General features: G+C 50.1%; 1 protein-coding gene across 4 annotated transcripts in view; it reads left to right on the plus strand.

The window, feature by feature from the left end:
* Ssbp3 (single stranded DNA binding protein 3) overlaps positions 1-10,957 on the plus strand; it is a 137,713-nt gene extending 126,756 nt beyond the window's left edge. For all 4 annotated transcript variants that reach the window (XM_021159673.1, XM_021159674.1, XM_029476594.1 and 1 more), the window contains 6 exons: positions 149-203; positions 1,355-1,425; positions 7,648-7,726; positions 8,592-8,620; positions 8,714-8,815; positions 9,292-10,957. In XM_021159673.1, coding sequence (XP_021015332.1) covers positions 149-203; positions 1,355-1,425; positions 7,648-7,726; positions 8,592-8,620; positions 8,714-8,815; positions 9,292-9,321 — 366 coding nt within the window. In that variant the 3' untranslated portion in view covers positions 9,322-10,957. The remainder of the gene's footprint in view (positions 1-148; positions 204-1,354; positions 1,426-7,647; positions 7,727-8,591; positions 8,621-8,713; positions 8,816-9,291) is intronic.
* Positions 10,958-16,216: the final 5,259 nt, after the last annotated feature.

Below are 16,216 nucleotides of genomic sequence, written 5' to 3' on the forward strand. Positions count from 1 at the left end.
TCACTTTGTAGACCAGGCTGGCCTCGAACTCAGAAATCCGCCTGCCTCTGCCTCCCGAGTGCTGGGATTAAAGGCGTGCGCCACCACGCCCGGCTCTCCCCAAGCTTCTTAACACCACGGGTTACTGACACCTTTTATCTCATCTCAGGGACCCCCTGGTGGTGGCGGCCCTCCAGGAACCCCCATCATGCCTAGTCCTGCGGGTAAGAGGGCTTGAGGGGGGAAATAAATGTCTGGTGGGAGTGGGGTGCTGTGTGTCTGAGGGCTCTGTTGCAGACCCTGGCCTTTCAGGCACTGATGCCTGGAGATGTAAGGGCCACGAGCCTTCACTACCAACAACCCACTGTGTGGCTTCAGCCGCATGACCCCTACATTCCTATACACTGCTTTCAAAGAATGAAATTGAGCCAAGGTCTGAAACAACAAGGTCTCATTGTCCTAGGTGACTTAAAAAGGGTCTCAGGGTCCCTGACAGCTGGGGACCAGGACTCTAAAAGCACATACACACTCCCCCTGAGGTTCTGGGTTCTAGGCTTCTGGTCCTCTGAGTAAGATTGTGTTTCCCTGTTTCTTTATCTGGAGAAGGCATGCATGTACAGGAGGGCAGGTGCACATATGCACACATACATAGAGTCACAATTATCTGTCTCCTGGCTAAGAATAGCATTGCAGCCAGCTGGAAGAAGTGCAGCGTACATCCCCTACCCAGCCCAAAATAGAGGGAGAATTTCTGCTCCTGATAGAGCAGCATTAGCTGGTTTCCTAAGGAGACTTTCCTTGGCTAGGTGGGGAGTGGCTGGAGCCCCCTCTTCCAACTCCCCATAAAGGGAATCTGCTCAGCTGCAGGGCGGGGAGGGGGAGCTGGCTGCGGTCACAACCGGCTCCCGCTCCTGCTCCCATTCCCGCTCTGCAGCATTGATGAGCAGCATGACCTACATTCAGAATGGGTCATGCTAACCCACTCCTTATGTTAATGCGGCCCCAGCCCCTCAGCCTAGCAGAGTGGTTCTGGATAACTTGCTGCATTTTCCTTCCCTGGGTGGGTCTGAGAGAAAACACAGGTTATGTCCTTGTGTCCTTGCTAAGCTTAGGGGACGGATTTGTGTCCCTGTGCTGTGCCTGCCCAGATACCCTGACATTCTCAGGTTTGTGGTCGAATGGTTTTCTCAGTTGAATTTTCTGTGATTAAAAACTTTGTGAATCTTCATTAAATACAAATTAGCCAGAAGATGGTGATACTTAGAAGAAATTTTAGGTGATAAAATACAAAAGAATGAGTTCAAGTGCCGAGAGTTTGTTTTAATTAAGAAATGAATTAATCACCTGAACTCTGTGGTTCCCACTATTTCTACAGATTCAACAAATTCCAGTGACAACATCTACACAATGATTAATCCTGTGCCGCCTGGAGGCAGCCGGTCTAACGTGAGTCTGCTTTCTGCTCATTTACATACCAGATACCATAACAAATCATAATTAACTTCATCAGCTGAGGGGAAAGCACGCGTAATTGATTTTAGCCATTTGTTACCAAAGATGAATAAAATAAACCATCAGAAGCGCGATTAACTCTTGGGCAAGTCAGTCCCCATCTTATCAATGGTGGGAGGTGGGGGGGCGGGGCTCCCCCTCTGGTCAGGTGTGAGACAAGGGAAAGCACCAGGCTTCAGGGGGCTTCTCCCCATTCTTCTAACTGGCCGTGCCACCTTGGGTAGTCCCTCTCACCGATCCTTCCTGTTTCCCAGGCATTAGTGCTAAGGGGGAAACCTGAGGTTCCTTTGGGCACCTACTTGACCCATGTGGATACCAATATGGCAGCTCCTTTACCTCGACTCCTTATAGTCTTCCCCTCTGGAGTGCCCTGCCAAACTTCCCTATAGAGTCTGCGAGATGGCCCCTGGCTTTGTGAGCCCAGTTTCTGGGTGAAGACAAAAGTCACGCCAGGTATCACACCCTACATGAGGACTGCCATGCTGATGACGGCAGACATGTGGTGATGAGGAATGAGTGCAGACCTTGTGCACACAGCACACAAGCACACACACTCTTCCTGTGTGGCACCTCTAGCACTGTGTCCCTGCCACATACGTCTCGTCTCCCAGCAGCCTGCGAAGGTCATGTTCTATGGCCTGCCTCCTTTGCCAGGGCCCTGTGTTGCATGAGTATGGGGAGCTCTCTGTGGTACCCGCCCTCCCACCCTCCCCTCCAGCCACTTGCTGTGTTTCACCTCTCTAGGGGTCTCTTTCATTCAGATACTCTGTATTCTGAGATACCTCAGGACAGAAGTCCTGTTTTGTAGCAGTGGGGATAGAAGGTTGCGAATACTAAACCCATCCAGAGGCCCCCTGGGCCAGTGGAGGCACTGACACCAGATGGACGTGGTTTAGTGGTTTAGGTCATTTGCCACTTACAATCACTGTTGTATTTTCACGGCCGTGGATGCTGTTAGGCATCACTCAGGCTGTGTCACCCTAAGGGCTGTAGCCTCAGGACGTCTGCCTGCTGCCACAGTTTACACTCAAGTTTGCATCAAGATGCTACTGAGTGTACATTTAACTTATGGATACCGTGACCTTGTGTTTCAGAGTTGAGGTCATGAAACTACAAACCATGACAATGCCATGTGACCCAGACAGCACCAGAGTAAGCTAAATGACACGCAGGGGGAGGACAGTCGAGAATATTACACCATCTCTAGACAGGTGCTCCAGTGAGCAGAGAGGGGTAGGGAAGCTCACTCTCTCTCTCCACTGTGTGGGGACTGGCACGTCCTTTAAACCAAAGGCTCTTTTTGTTCTTCAAAGTGACACTGGTGTCCATTCAAGAACAGTGACCCCCTCAAGCCAGTGTAAGTGCAGGCTAGAATGAGCACTGCCATCAACCCCAGTCCCTGATTGCTCTGGATCTAAAGTTCCAGATCCAGTCGTTACAGTATAAGTCCTATGTGTGGACCAGAGGGAAGGGGCTTTGATAACAGATGTCCCAGCCTTTGGGCACAGCTGTGCCTTTGTGGTATACCAGTGACGGCTCACATCACTGTAAAATAAGGCTGAAGTGCACTGAAGGTGCAGCGTAGGGCAGAGCACATACCTCACATGCAGGAGACCCTGGCTCCACCCAACAAAACAGAGCAAAAACAACTTCTGGTGGGATTTTGATTTAAGAACTGGAATTCTATGTTATCTTGATTTCCTAAAGGCTTTTAATGAACTTGTAGAAAGCAGAACTGTTCTCAAAGCCAAGTTCCAATTTGCTCATTGATCTGCATGTACGACAGTTTTAATCTCGTGCTTGGCAACTTGATCTGAGAGCTCTCACCAGGCAAAGGAGAGCCTCACACCCTGTGCCACGACTTCTACCAAGGGTGTCTGTGACAACAGCCATCACGGAGCAAGTTTAGGTAACGTCAGTTTGCAGAAGAACTTCATATAAATTTTACTTCATAGAAACAGAACCTCAGATATATACCTGTAAGGTGACGGTCATTCAGGGGTGAAGAGATCGCTCAGTAGTTAAGAGCACTGCTCTGCTGCTCTTCCAGAGGACTCCGGTTGAGTTCCCATTATCCTCACGGAAGCTCACAACTGTCTGTAACTCCAGTTCCAGAGGAGCTGGCACCCTCGCTCATGCAGCAACACCACCAATGCATGCAATAAAGATGACAGTCACTGCTGGCAACCTCAGGAAAGGTGGCAACTGTTGTCTCTAAAATCTCAGTAGCTTGGTCAGGAGGGTGGCAGCATATGCCTTTAGTCCTACTACTCAGTATTTCTACAAAATGAGTTTCAAGAAAGCCCAAGCTACACAGAAAAACTGTCCAAAACCAACCAAACAAAACCCCCACAACTTACAGTTTTTTAGATGAGCTGGTGTGGTTCACACTTAGGTGGCAGAAGAGCAAGAGGATTCCCATATGTTCTGGGCCAGCCTAGGCTACATAGTAGCCAAGGCTATATAGTGAATACCATGTCTCAAAACACAAGAAAATCGAAAGTGTGAGACAAGAGGACATCCATATCTAATCTGGAAATCTGTTGAGGAAATCGCAGGAAAAGGAGTTAGAATCAAAAGGAAGGAGCATGCGGCTCAGCCGCTTGTGCTAAACCTTATACCAGAGAGAGAATGACTCCGCTTTAGAAATGAGGCGACGGAGAACTCAGAAGATGCCAGGTCATAAATAAGTCTTTCTCAAAAATTTTCTTTCTTAAAACTAACTCACTTAAACTTCAGCTAGGATCTCACAGGTGCAAGTGTCCTCTGTAGTTGAATATCATTTCTTTGTGAGAAAAGGTTTAATTGAGCAGAATGTGTTTCCCCCTCCCCTCCCCTCCCATATGTGTGTGTCTGTGTGTGTGTCAGTGTGTGTCAGTACAAATGACTGTTTCAGAGCTTTGAGACATTTCAGAGGTTGGGGAAGGCGGCAGAGGCAGAAGGAAGTTAGACATGTCAGGACAGGAGCATTTTTGAAAATATACAAAGCTTTTGTCTTAGTCAGGGTTTCTATTCCTGCACAAACATCATGACCAAGAAGCAAGTTGGAGGAAAGGGTTTATTCAGATTACATTTCCAAATTGCTGTTCATCACCAAAGAAGGTCCGGACTAGAACTCAAGCAGGTCAGGAAACAGGAGCTGATGCAGAGGCCATGGAGGGAAGTTCTTTACTGGCTTGCTTCTCCTGGCTTGCTCAGCCTGCTTTCTTAAGAACCCAAGAGTACCAGCCCAGAGATGGTCCCACCCACAAGGGGCCCTCCCCCACTTGCTCACTAATGGAGAAAATGCCCCACAGCTGGATCTCATGGAGGCATTTCCTTTCTCTGTGATAACTCCAGCCTGTGTCAAGATGACACACACAACACAAAACCAGCAAGTACAGCTTCCTTATTTCTTTTAATCACCTGCTATTGTTAACTAGCCTTCTCAGTTTAAGGAATAGTGTTTCTGTATTAGAAAGCTAACCAATAGATTAAGGTAGCAAAGCTGGGGCAAATGGCACCCACAGCAAGTAGATGAGGTGGGCCTGCTGTGCACACATGCAGTTCCACGTTCCATTTCCAAGGACGCATGGCTTTATTTTGTTTGTTTGTCTAAAAGCAGGGCTCGTGCATGTGCCCGTGCTGTCTGAACTGGGCAGGTGGAAGCAGGAGCACCCAGAGCTCTCAGCCCAGCCAGTGTGGCCGAGTAGACAAGCTCCAGGCTCAGTGAGAGCCTGTTTCAGAAACTGAGGTGAAGAGCCATGGGGGAGACAGCCCTGACCACTACCTTCCCTATGCAGGTGTGTGCCCACCCCCACATGCACATATGCACACAGACATGTGCACGCACCCACACACAGACTGAAAAGTAAAAATTAAATAAAACATTAAATTAAATGTTGATGCATGCCTGTAGATGTAGCTGCTCTGGAGGCTGAAGCCGGAAGCTCACTTGAAATTAGAAGTTCAGGGCCAATCGAGGCAAGCAGCGCAGAGTCACCTCGAAAACCAGTGAGAAGGCTAAGCAGAAAATCTACATAATGAAGGAAATATATGTGATAATTGAACTTAAAATATGTAGAGAACTCTTACCAACTCCATAGTGAAAGAGCAACTCAATTAAAACATGGGGCAGATGTGTAAATAGATGCTCCTCCTGCAATGTGCACATAGGCCATAAACAGGAAGCTGTAATAAATGCAATGTAAAACAGCAAGGGCCAGGCCATGGTGGCGCACACCTTTGATCCCAGCACTTGGCAAGCAGAAGCAGGCAGATCTCTTAAGTTATAGGCCAGCCTGGTCTACAGAGTGAGTTCCAGGCCAGCCAGGACTACACAGAGAAGCCCTGTCTCAAAACACACACGCACACGAGCACAGGAGCAAGGTAGCTCATCACAGAAGGAGGGTGACATTGCTCACAGCCATGGGACTGCAGTAGAGAAAGGAAGCCCGCATCCACTGTTGGCAGGCACAGAGTGGTGCAGCTGCTAAGGAGAGCATCCTGGCTCTACTGAGAAGGACAGGGGACTGAGTGACCCAGCAGTTGCACATGGACATACCTTCCAGAAGTGTAATCCCTGGCTGCAGAGAGTCGGAGTAGATGTGTGTGGCAGAGCTCTGACCCGGACACAGGGCAGCCTTAGAATGTGCTGAGAGTGAGAGGTTAACACTAGCCTGTGGAGACCAGGGATACAGTGTCCAGAATAAGCTTATGGACAGACAGGAGCAGCCTGGTTACTGCTGAGCTGACGGTTGGGGGTGGTAGAAGTGGACGTGGTGGATGCCAACCATAAATGTAATGGAACAGTTGTATGATGTATGGATGTTTTAAGTTACTAAACCATTATGTGGACATACAGAATATGTAATTTCAGAATTGCCTGATTTGGAGACAAATGTGTTGGTGTGTGTCTTAATCCAGAGCTTGAGAAACAGGCAAGCAGATCTCTGAGTTTCGGGGTAGCCAGGGTTACATAGGCCCTGTATCAGAAAAATGACCAAAACCCTGATTTTTATATGTTGGTCATATCTATGTTAGAATACTGATGTGCATTTGTATGCATGTGTGATGTGTGTATTATGTTAGCAGCTGTAAACACTTTTTGGGAGGGTCTGGGACAGCTGTGTCTTAGGAGCATAATAAGATGACCATTCCCCATTTGGGCTAATGAAATTTGTGCCTGGGAAAGGTGACAGAGATGTTGAACCTCACAGTTCAGGAGGTCTTGCCAACTCCTCCGTTCTGTGTGCTGCCTGTGGTCCTGTGCACTAGCGCTCACTCAGCAGTTGTGGTGTGGCTCTGTGCTCATTCTGCTGAGGTACTGCATGCAGCCTCTTCTGATTTCCCTGCCTATCTGTTGAAGCTGCAGCCATGCCTTGTCCTGTGACTTGTGTTTGTATCTCAACCTCTCTGACCTCTCTTCTGTTGGTGGCTGTGACACAGGTGTGACCCAGTTCTATCCTCAGCACCCAGTTCAGGCCAAGTGTCCAGCAGTCCTCCCCTGTCAAACTGTGTCTAGCCCCTCCCACCCCCATCCAGACTGCATCTCGGGCACTGGCTCCAGCATAGGCTCAGCCTCACCTCAGGACCCTCACATGTGGCCTTGTGTGCTTGCTTCCCCATGTGGACTTGGCAGTTGCAGACAGAATGAAGTGACATGTACTCTTCACCAATACCCCCTGAAACTCAACATGTCTGAGGTATAGCCACATAACAAGCTCTTGTTCCACTCTCTGCTCCACCAGGAGACTATGCAAAGCACTCCCCATGCAGTGGCAAGTGAATCAATTGGTCTAACCTGTGTTGTAGTCAAGATACTTTTCTGTGCAACGATGGTTAGTGAACCAGGCACCTCACCAGAGTGGATCAAGTCCTGTAAGGAGGCCAGGAAAATGGCAGCGAGCTGGCTGTTACAGAGCCTAGTGGCTTTGGTCTGCTTCCTTTCCCTCTGAGTTTGTTCTTCTGACTCGGGTTCCTCCACTCAGCAGTCAGCCCCAGGCCCAACCAGCACCCAGTGCTTAAGTCTGCAAAGGGAGACCCATCAGCCTGGAGCATCCTGGGTGCTCTGCTAAGCTGCTGGGACCTGAGGCCTGAGCCTTTGAAGGCACTTGGGAAGCAGAAAAGGGGTGCGAAGGGCCTGGGTCCACTAACCGAGCCCTGCTTACCCCACAGTTTCCAATGGGTCCTGGCTCAGACGGCCCAATGGGAGGCATGGGCGGCATGGAGCCCCACCACATGAATGGATCCCTAGGTAAGCCAGCTCCTACACACACTCCAGCCCCCAGGCAGCGGCCTCTGCTTTAGCTCCTTGGTCACTGGGCCTGGGACACTGTTGGCCTTGACTGGGCACCTAGAAAGTCCTGAGCAAAAGCTGCTGCCTAAGCAGGCTGTGGGGGTTGGAGGTGGGGGTGACCTCTCCAAGTAAATAATGTGAACTCAAGTGCAGACCAGAGAGGAAAGGGCTCCCATGGAAGAGTGAATCAGCAACTGGATCGTTTGTACACACGTCCTAAAGTCATTCAGGAACCTGAAGCAGGAAGGTCACAAGTTTCAGGCCTGCCTGGATAATATACAGTAATGCCTTGTTTCAAAATAAAGAGAAAATGAACTGAAGGTGTAGTCCAGTATTCAGGCACTTACTAGAGCATGCACGGGACCTGATAAGATCCCCAGTTTAGAAAGACCGAAACAGGCAGGGCACATTGGGCATGTCTTCAGTCTGAGCACTCAGGATACAGAGGTGAGCATGGCTTTCCTGGCTCAGCTGGGCAAGATCCTGGTTCCAAACTACAGATGGGGCTGAGAAAATGGCTTAGGCGGTGATGTGTTTATTTGTCAAGCATGAGGACCTGGCACCCATGGAGAAGCCAAACCCAGTGACACACACTTACACACAAACTCAGTGGCACACACTTAGAGTACTAGCACTGTGGAGGCAGAAACAGAAAATCTGTAGTAGGTAGAATCAGTAAATTGAATCCAGGTTCAGTGAAAGAGCCTATTCAAAGGAAGAGCACCTCCGCCAGTGTACACACACATACATGAAAACATGTACCTACATACCCCCCACAGCCCCCAGATCCACCATGCTGACTCGCTTTCTTCTTCCTTCTTAGGATCAGGTGACATAGATGGACTTCCAAAAGTGAGTGGCACTTGATGTCCCCTCCCTCAGTGTCATCCTGTGTGTTTGGTCAGGTTTGGGCAATATGGACTCACCTGCTCATGTCTTCCACAGAATTCTCCTAACAACATAAGTGGCATTAGCAATCCTCCAGGCACCCCTCGAGATGATGGCGAGCTAGGGGGGAACTTCCTCCACTCCTTCCAGAACGACAATGTAAGCCCCTGCCGCCCTGACCCCTCTAGTCCTTGGGTCCCAGTGGTTCCCTTAGGCCTGAGGGCTCCGTGGCTGTGTCAGCCAGCTGTCTTTCACCTGCAGAACCCCAGCCATTCATTGTTTTCTGCTCCCTGGTCCTTCCAGGGGCACTGTGTAGAGTGGGAGTCCTGGATTGTGTTGGGGCATGTGGCCTTCTCTGTCCGTTCTCATTAATGAAAGCATCTTTCAAGGTCCCAGACTGTCCCCAGCCTACAATACCTTCAGGAACCCTGACTCACTAAGTCCAGTACCCTACTGTCTTGCTTCCCCCAAAGAGCTGACTCCAAAGGATAAAAACTCCCTCCTTCCCCTGTCCCTACCTATTGTGCCACAAGGTTGGCTTGGGTCAGCACTGTGCAGTAAGCCTTCAGCAGGCTTTTGGCCCATTGGCAAGTCCATGGCCTCCTCCCCGATCCTCATCTGTGCTTTCCCTGCAGTATTCTCCGAGCATGACGATGAGCGTGTGACCCCCTCCAAGACGCTGGGAGCCGGCATTGCAGGCAGAAGATGCCAAGAATTATGCAAGAAGTGAGGTGTCCATACCAGGAGCTGGGGGAAGGCATCTCCTGCTCCCTCCATCCTCCCATTCACTCCCCCACCTTCCCCAATTTTAGTTTCATGCAATAAAAAGGCCAAACTTTTATTCCGTAAACCATGAAGGACAGAACTCAAAAATATATTTCAAGTCAACGGCCAGAAAAATCTCATCTTCTACCCGCCCAAAAGGACCTTTCTGTACATGACACTTTTTGTTGGTTTTTTTGTTTGTTTGTTTGGGATTTTACCGTTGCTGGGATTTTAAATTTGTTTTTGTTTTTTTTTCTGGGGGGGTGTTCTTTGGGGGAATTTTTTTTAATGGAAGCTTCTAGCAAGCCCTATGCCCCACCCCAATCAACCTCTTTGCTTTCTTCTTTAAAAAAAGGAAAAAGAAAAAAAAGGAAAAAGAAAAAAGGCCAAAAAAAAAAAAAAAAAAAGGAAGAAAAACCCACAAGCCCTGCTGTCTGTCCCCAAGTCCTACCACCAGAAAAGCTAGTCTAGGTGTGCAGTGTCACACTGACGTTGTAGCCATCTAAAATAATAATAATAAACTGGACAGTTTACAATTGGTGGTTTCTTTCAAAAGCTGTTTGGGGAAAAGGAACAGAAATCAACCCTTTCCACATGGGCTTTGGGGTTTGCAAAGCTGGGCAAGGAGATGCAGGTGTCAGCTTTGCTCTGGCTTGACTGGCCATCACAACACACTGGGCCAGAGGACCCAGAGCCTGCTGTCACCCAACAGAGACCATCGCTGTGATCCAGCGTACACACTGTTCCAGGATGGCTGCCTCTTCTCCAGACCTCTCGTGCCAAGCCACTGGGGCCTCTGGTCTCTCGGTCCCCACCGTTTCCTGGCAAGAGTCCTGCTGGTTGGGTAGTGGTCCAGGCCGAGGAGGAGAGGCCCCACCAACAGGATGACTACAATCTGGGCCATAGACCTGACCTCCATGTTCTGGTCCCGAGCTCCTCACATAGTGCGCACTGGCAGGGCAGGCTGGAGTTGTGGTTTTCTTTTTTTTTCTCCTGTTTGTCCTTTCTCAGAGATGGGTTTTGGTTGGAATTGCTCTGTATTTGCTTGGGACTGGATGGACAGACTTCGGCATTGCTGTGGGGGTGGGGGGGAGCACCAGCAACCAAACAGACACTGTTTCTGGTCCTGTTTTTATTTTCAAAAACCGATGAACCTGATGATGGAGCCTGTCCCCTCCGAGGAGGGGTGACTTGGCTGCCCTGGCCTCTCCCCGTGGCAACTTTTGTGTCTTGCCCCGGAAGACACTGAGTTCATTGTACATGTACACCCTCTGCGCCCTGCCCACCCTCGTAGCTGGTCTTTGTTTTCCTACCTCCCCTTTCTGACCCATGTATATCATATTATGTGAGATACCATCTGCCTGAAAAAAGACCTTGTGCGGATTCTTGGGAACATTGTAGCTGTTTCTGTGTTTTTTCTTACCTTGTAGTCTGGTTCTGAATTATGAGAGGAAAAAAAAAGTAATTATGATACATTGTAGTTTGTGTACGATATATGTTGATAACGTTTTATTAAAGGGACATCTTTTTTCCGCAGCCCTTCCTGACATACTTGTGGGGACCCGGGTAGGAGCTGATGGTACTGATGAGGAAGGAGACGCTGTACCTGGTGCCGAGTACAGTGGCCTTGGGGGAGGGGTTTGGGACAGATGGAGGCTATCCTTAACTCAGGCTGAGGCAGCTATAGTCTTCTGGCTTGCAGTCACATCTTACCTTCCAAAGCTTTGCTTGTACAAGTCAAGAACGGTCCCCAGAGACTGTTTTCTCTACAGGGGGTGGGCAGACAGCAAGGTGGCCTTCCCCCTGTACCACATCCTGCCTTCTTCCAGAGGCCAAATTTGTTAACTTCCCATGCCCAAACGCATGGTTTTGAGGGTGGTATGGGAGTCTGTAGGTACTAGATTATCGGAAGGTTGGTTTGTTTGTTTGTTTTTTGTTTTTAAGATTTATGTGTTACAGACATTCCAGAAGAGAAATCAGATCTCATTACAGATGGTTGTGAGGGGTTTGAACTCAGGACCTTCGGAAGAGCAGTCAGTGCTCTTAACCGCTGAGCCATCTCTCCAGCCCCTTTTTCTTTTCTTTCTTTCTTTCTTTTTTTTTAATCTTACAGGCAGGGATATAGAGGTGGGAGAGACAAGGCTTGGGGGTGGGCAAAGGATTTCAGGAGGGGTCCAGAGTGACCTGTAGCTTACAGAGGGGCTGGACAGAGTGTGGCAGATGCTGGTTGTCAGTGTTTGAAGTCCTGGGTACATCTTCCAGGCATGGGGGCAGACAGTGCTGAAGCAACGTCCTTTCTGCTTCTCTAAGAATCTTAGAACCGGATTGTCGTTCCACAGGTTGGAGTTTTGCCTCTGTTAGTACTTGGGACATGACCAGGGCAGTGTTCATCTCGACACTAATAGTGTGGAATGTGAGTCCGATGTGCTCACCCCTTGACAAATGCTATTAACCCGGAAGGATGGTGGGATAGAGGGAAGCTGGGGAGCTCTTCTCAGCAGTCTCTGACTGGGAAAGCATCCCCTTTGGACCAGTAAGTGATGCAGGCTGTGACATCCACACCAGTGATGCTTCCAGACAAGAGCTATAGAGGGGTACTGTGTGGGAGAAGACGTCCCAGCTGTCTCAGGTGGCGGATAACATGCAGTGCATCGGTCCTCCGTCCCCCACCACTTGGGCCCCAGAGTAGCCGCTACAAGTTGTCTTCTCCGCATTGACAGCCACTTGGAGCCTGGTTTTGGAGGAGAGGATTGATCCTCATTCCCCAGAGGCTTGTCATTACCTCGCTTAGGCCTAACCAAGACATCAGGGCTGGGCCAGAACACTGCTGTGAGCAGCATGAAGTTAGCAGAGCTTAGGCATCAAGGAGTCAGCCTATGATCTTCCCTGCTGTTGCCTCTGAGCCACAGGCATCAGGCTAAGGGGTAGCCGGCCTGGCTGGAGAGATCCCCATACCTGCCTTGGCTGCCTTTTTTTCTGGAAGCGGCGGTTAGAGAACCTGAGTCAGGGCTGTCTGTTTACCTGAGGGCCTGGCCTAGGCCTGTCTGTAGGGCAGCAGAGGGGCTGCTCTAAGACTGCAGACCTCAGGAGTCTGAGCTCTGGGCACTTCGAGAGGCACGACTCCTTTTTTTTGTTGTTTGGGGTTTTTTTTGGCGGGGGGGTTGGTTTTTTGAGACAGGGTTTCTCTGTGTAGCCCTGGCTGTCCTGGAACTCACTTTGTAAAGCAGGCTGGCCTCAAACTCAGAAATTCGTCTGCCTCTGCCTCCCAAGTTTTGCTGGGATTAAAGGTGTGCACTACCATGCCCCAACTTACAACTCCTTTTTTGTTGGCCCTGTCTCTTCAGTGGAGGGGAACCTTCTGATCTTCAGAGGTGTGTGGCTCTCCAAGCCTTGGCTGCGGGCTGTGCAGGGAAAGGGGGGCTCGAGGGAACTCTGGCCCTTCAGCCCTGGGCTCACTGAGGCCTTAGCCTTGGACTTGGATGTTGGGGGCCGTGTATTGAAGTCTGTCTTCTGATGGGCAAAGACTTTCTCCTGAGGTTCCTTTCTCTTGCAGTCACCTACTACACCTACCTGCTAAGCATCCTGTTTTAGACCTGGAAGGATGGTGCTACCCCGGGAGACCTGCTTTTGTGGGTTACATTGAGTCAACTAGATAGTAAAGAAATCGGGGGTTGGGCCTATGTTAGTGACCAACTTGAAGAGCTGTTGGCATTTGAATGACTGATGACTGGAAACGGCTTAGGTCATCTAGATCAAGGTGAGTCCTCTGGAGTTCTCAGAGATCAGAAATGGAACTGGGAAACAGCAAAGGAGGGCATCTGGTGAACCCCTATAATCTGCCCAGCCCTTGATTTCCTGACAGTTTGTCACCCAAACCTTGGATCTCATTGTGTCTTCCTATCTGTTCCCTGGAACCAAGCCCCCAAAGCCTCAAAGGCTCCTCAGCTGTGGCAGCTGAGTTCCCAGGCCCTGTGCTGAGAAGTCTTCTCTAAGCCAGGGTCTGGCTCCTGGCTGGTGCTCAGTGGGTGTTTGCAGAGGAACACTGAAGGTTGCTGAGTCAGTCAGCCCTGGAACAGGCTCAGGATGCCTGTTCCCAGTGTTCAGGCAGCGCCTTGGGGGGGGGGGGGGAGTGGCCTTGGTGAGTATCTGTTACTGCAGATCCATAGGAGAGTAGTTCTTGTCAGTGGCAAGACTAGGAACTCCTGGGGACAGGGACTGTGGCTCCCAGCTTGAGTCTCCCAACCCCAGCACAGTACCTTGCTCACAGTACATAGTACTAGAACAGTGTGAATGGCTACATTGCCAGGGATGTAGGGAGCCTCAGGACTCCAGTCCTGACACATTTGGGGGTCCCCTGCATCGGTCTGTCTGGGTTAGAAGCCTATAAATTATGTGTGTGCTCTAGGGAGAGGCACCTGCTCTCCACAAGGTGAACTCCCGAAGCCGGGCATGGTGGCGCACGCCTTTAATCCAATCCCAGCACTTGGGAGGCAGAGGCAGGTGGATTTCTGAGTTCGAGGCCAGCCTGGTCTACAAAGTGAGTTCCAGGACAGCCAGGGATATACACCCTGTCTCAAAAACAAAAACAACAACAACAAAAAAAGCTGAACTCCCAAAAGATGGAGCCTAGATGGGTCGGGTGAGCAGTGGCCTGAGGTAGATGCACGGAGCATGCTCTCAGATGGCAGCATCCTCAACAGGAAATGCTGGCCTTGCTCTGTCTGCCCTGTGAACTGAAAAGTGGGGCCAGCCTGGGAAGGAGACAGCAGGCTATCCGAGGTCCATTGTCCCCAACTCCAATCTTTCTAGGGAAAGCCCCTGCTGGGAGACTGTATGGCCCAGCAGGTAGAGCTGAGGCCCCAGCTACCACATGGCATTCCTTTTAGTGCCTTAGGGCACTTACCCACCAGGACACCTGAAAATTGAAGAGGATGCTTGCAGAGGGTGCTCCCCCATGGGGAGGGGGAAAAGCCAGCTGGGGAACCAGCTATTGCATGTGTTTGAGGAGGTCTGGTTCCAGGGACCCAGGGTGGGTATAGATGGCAAAGTGAAAGATACACAAACAGGCACTGGAGTTAGGGCCAGCTCACTCTAACATCAGACCTGGTTTTGGCTGAATTGCCACCTCTAAAAGGTCTCTGGAGGCTTGGCTACCATCCATTGCAACTCTGCAGGCTGCTCCAACCTTTACCCAGCTCAGAGATCACACTGTCTCCAATGCTTGCCCTCCTCTCCATTCAGGCCTTTACCCTGTATCACTGACTCATAGAGACTGTCACTCCTCGTACCCTATCTGGCCTGGGAGGGCAGTGCTAACATCATCCTCAGCCGCCAGTGATTCACAAGTATGCCCCCTCCTGGGAACTGCCTCCTTCCAAATCTTACGGTCTCCTAAGCAGTGGTCAGTAGCTGATGTGGGCCAAGGTGGTGCTATCTTGTCCCAATGTAGAGGTTTTCTATGTAGGAATGCAAATCCTGTGGCTGCAGGACTTATTTCGTCTGCTCAGCATCCACAGCCTTGGATCAGGTCTGGCACATATTAGACACTCAGGGAACTATTGAGAATGGATCTCATGGCTGCCAACTTGTCATCCAAGACAAGGAAGACATCCTAGAGTGGGCTGTAAGTAAATACATGTCTCTAGAAGCTCCCAGGATGGGAGTGGGAGGTTCGGGTTTCCCCGTACCCATGGCATTCATATGGGCATATTAAAGAGACAGTTTTTGGGTTCTATGCCTGCTTCAAGGGACTTGACTAAGTAAACTGAGCCTGGGTAACTCCCTCCAGCCTTCCAAGTGAAATCACAAGGGATCTGACAAGAGATGCCCTTCGGAGCCTGGGACCACCGAAGACGAACCTCAGAGAAAAGTCAGCAGAAAGTGAACCCCTTTCAGCTGGGGCTTCTAAAAACTCCAAAGTGATCTGAGGAAAGTCTGATTAGCTGCAGCCCACCAAAGGTGAAAGACGGTGTGCAGGAGCTTAGTGCCCACTCTGCAGAGGACCTGGGGCAGCTGGATCCTGAAGACTGTGGGGATGGCCTCCTCCCAGGCCAGCCATAATTCCCGTGAGACTGAACTGAGCCAACCTTTCTCCCTCATCCTTCAAAAAACAAAAACCCAGTATCTACCTATTTTTGAACTAGAGATGAGTGTAGTCCAGACTGAGCAGGAATCCCCAGTGTAGGCAAGGATGAACCTGGACATCAGACCTTCCTGCTTCTCCCTGAGTATCTGGATCATAGGTCTATCTCGGCTCTCAGAATGAAGGAGCTTTTCAATGGGCTGGGCACATTCACTATGAGACTATTATTTTGGCCCCAAGTGTGACCCTGCATCCCCTCTTCTCTCCTCCTCTACACAGCACTTCTTCTTTCAGACTCAGACTGCTAGATAGCACCTGTCCTCAAGCTCTGAGCTACAGATACAATGTCACCCCATAAGAAAAGCAAAGTGGAAGAGACAAGGCAGTTGGGCACAGGGGAGTTTGCAGTTGTCACCATATCATGAACTTCCTAGTTCTTCATCGGTAAATTATGTGGGCCTTCAGCTTCCTCAGTTTCCCCATCTCTATGGGAATGGGGATACCCACTATTCCTCCTGCCTTGGTATGGAAAAGCTACGCTTGGTGTTCAGTTTGGCTCTCTGTGCTGTGGGCTCTGGGTGCACCATGCCTGCAGGCAGGAGGTCCACACTATGGAGCTAGGGGGACATGGATTCCCAGCCCTGGAACACTGGCCCATCCAGAGTCATCACCAGGACTCAAGCTGCAAGGTCAAGGGATGACTGAGCGCCTCC

Source organism: Mus caroli, chromosome 4 (assembly GCF_900094665.2).
Source record: "Mus caroli chromosome 4, CAROLI_EIJ_v1.1, whole genome shotgun sequence".
Classification (NCBI taxonomy): domain Eukaryota; kingdom Metazoa; phylum Chordata; class Mammalia; order Rodentia; family Muridae; genus Mus; species Mus caroli.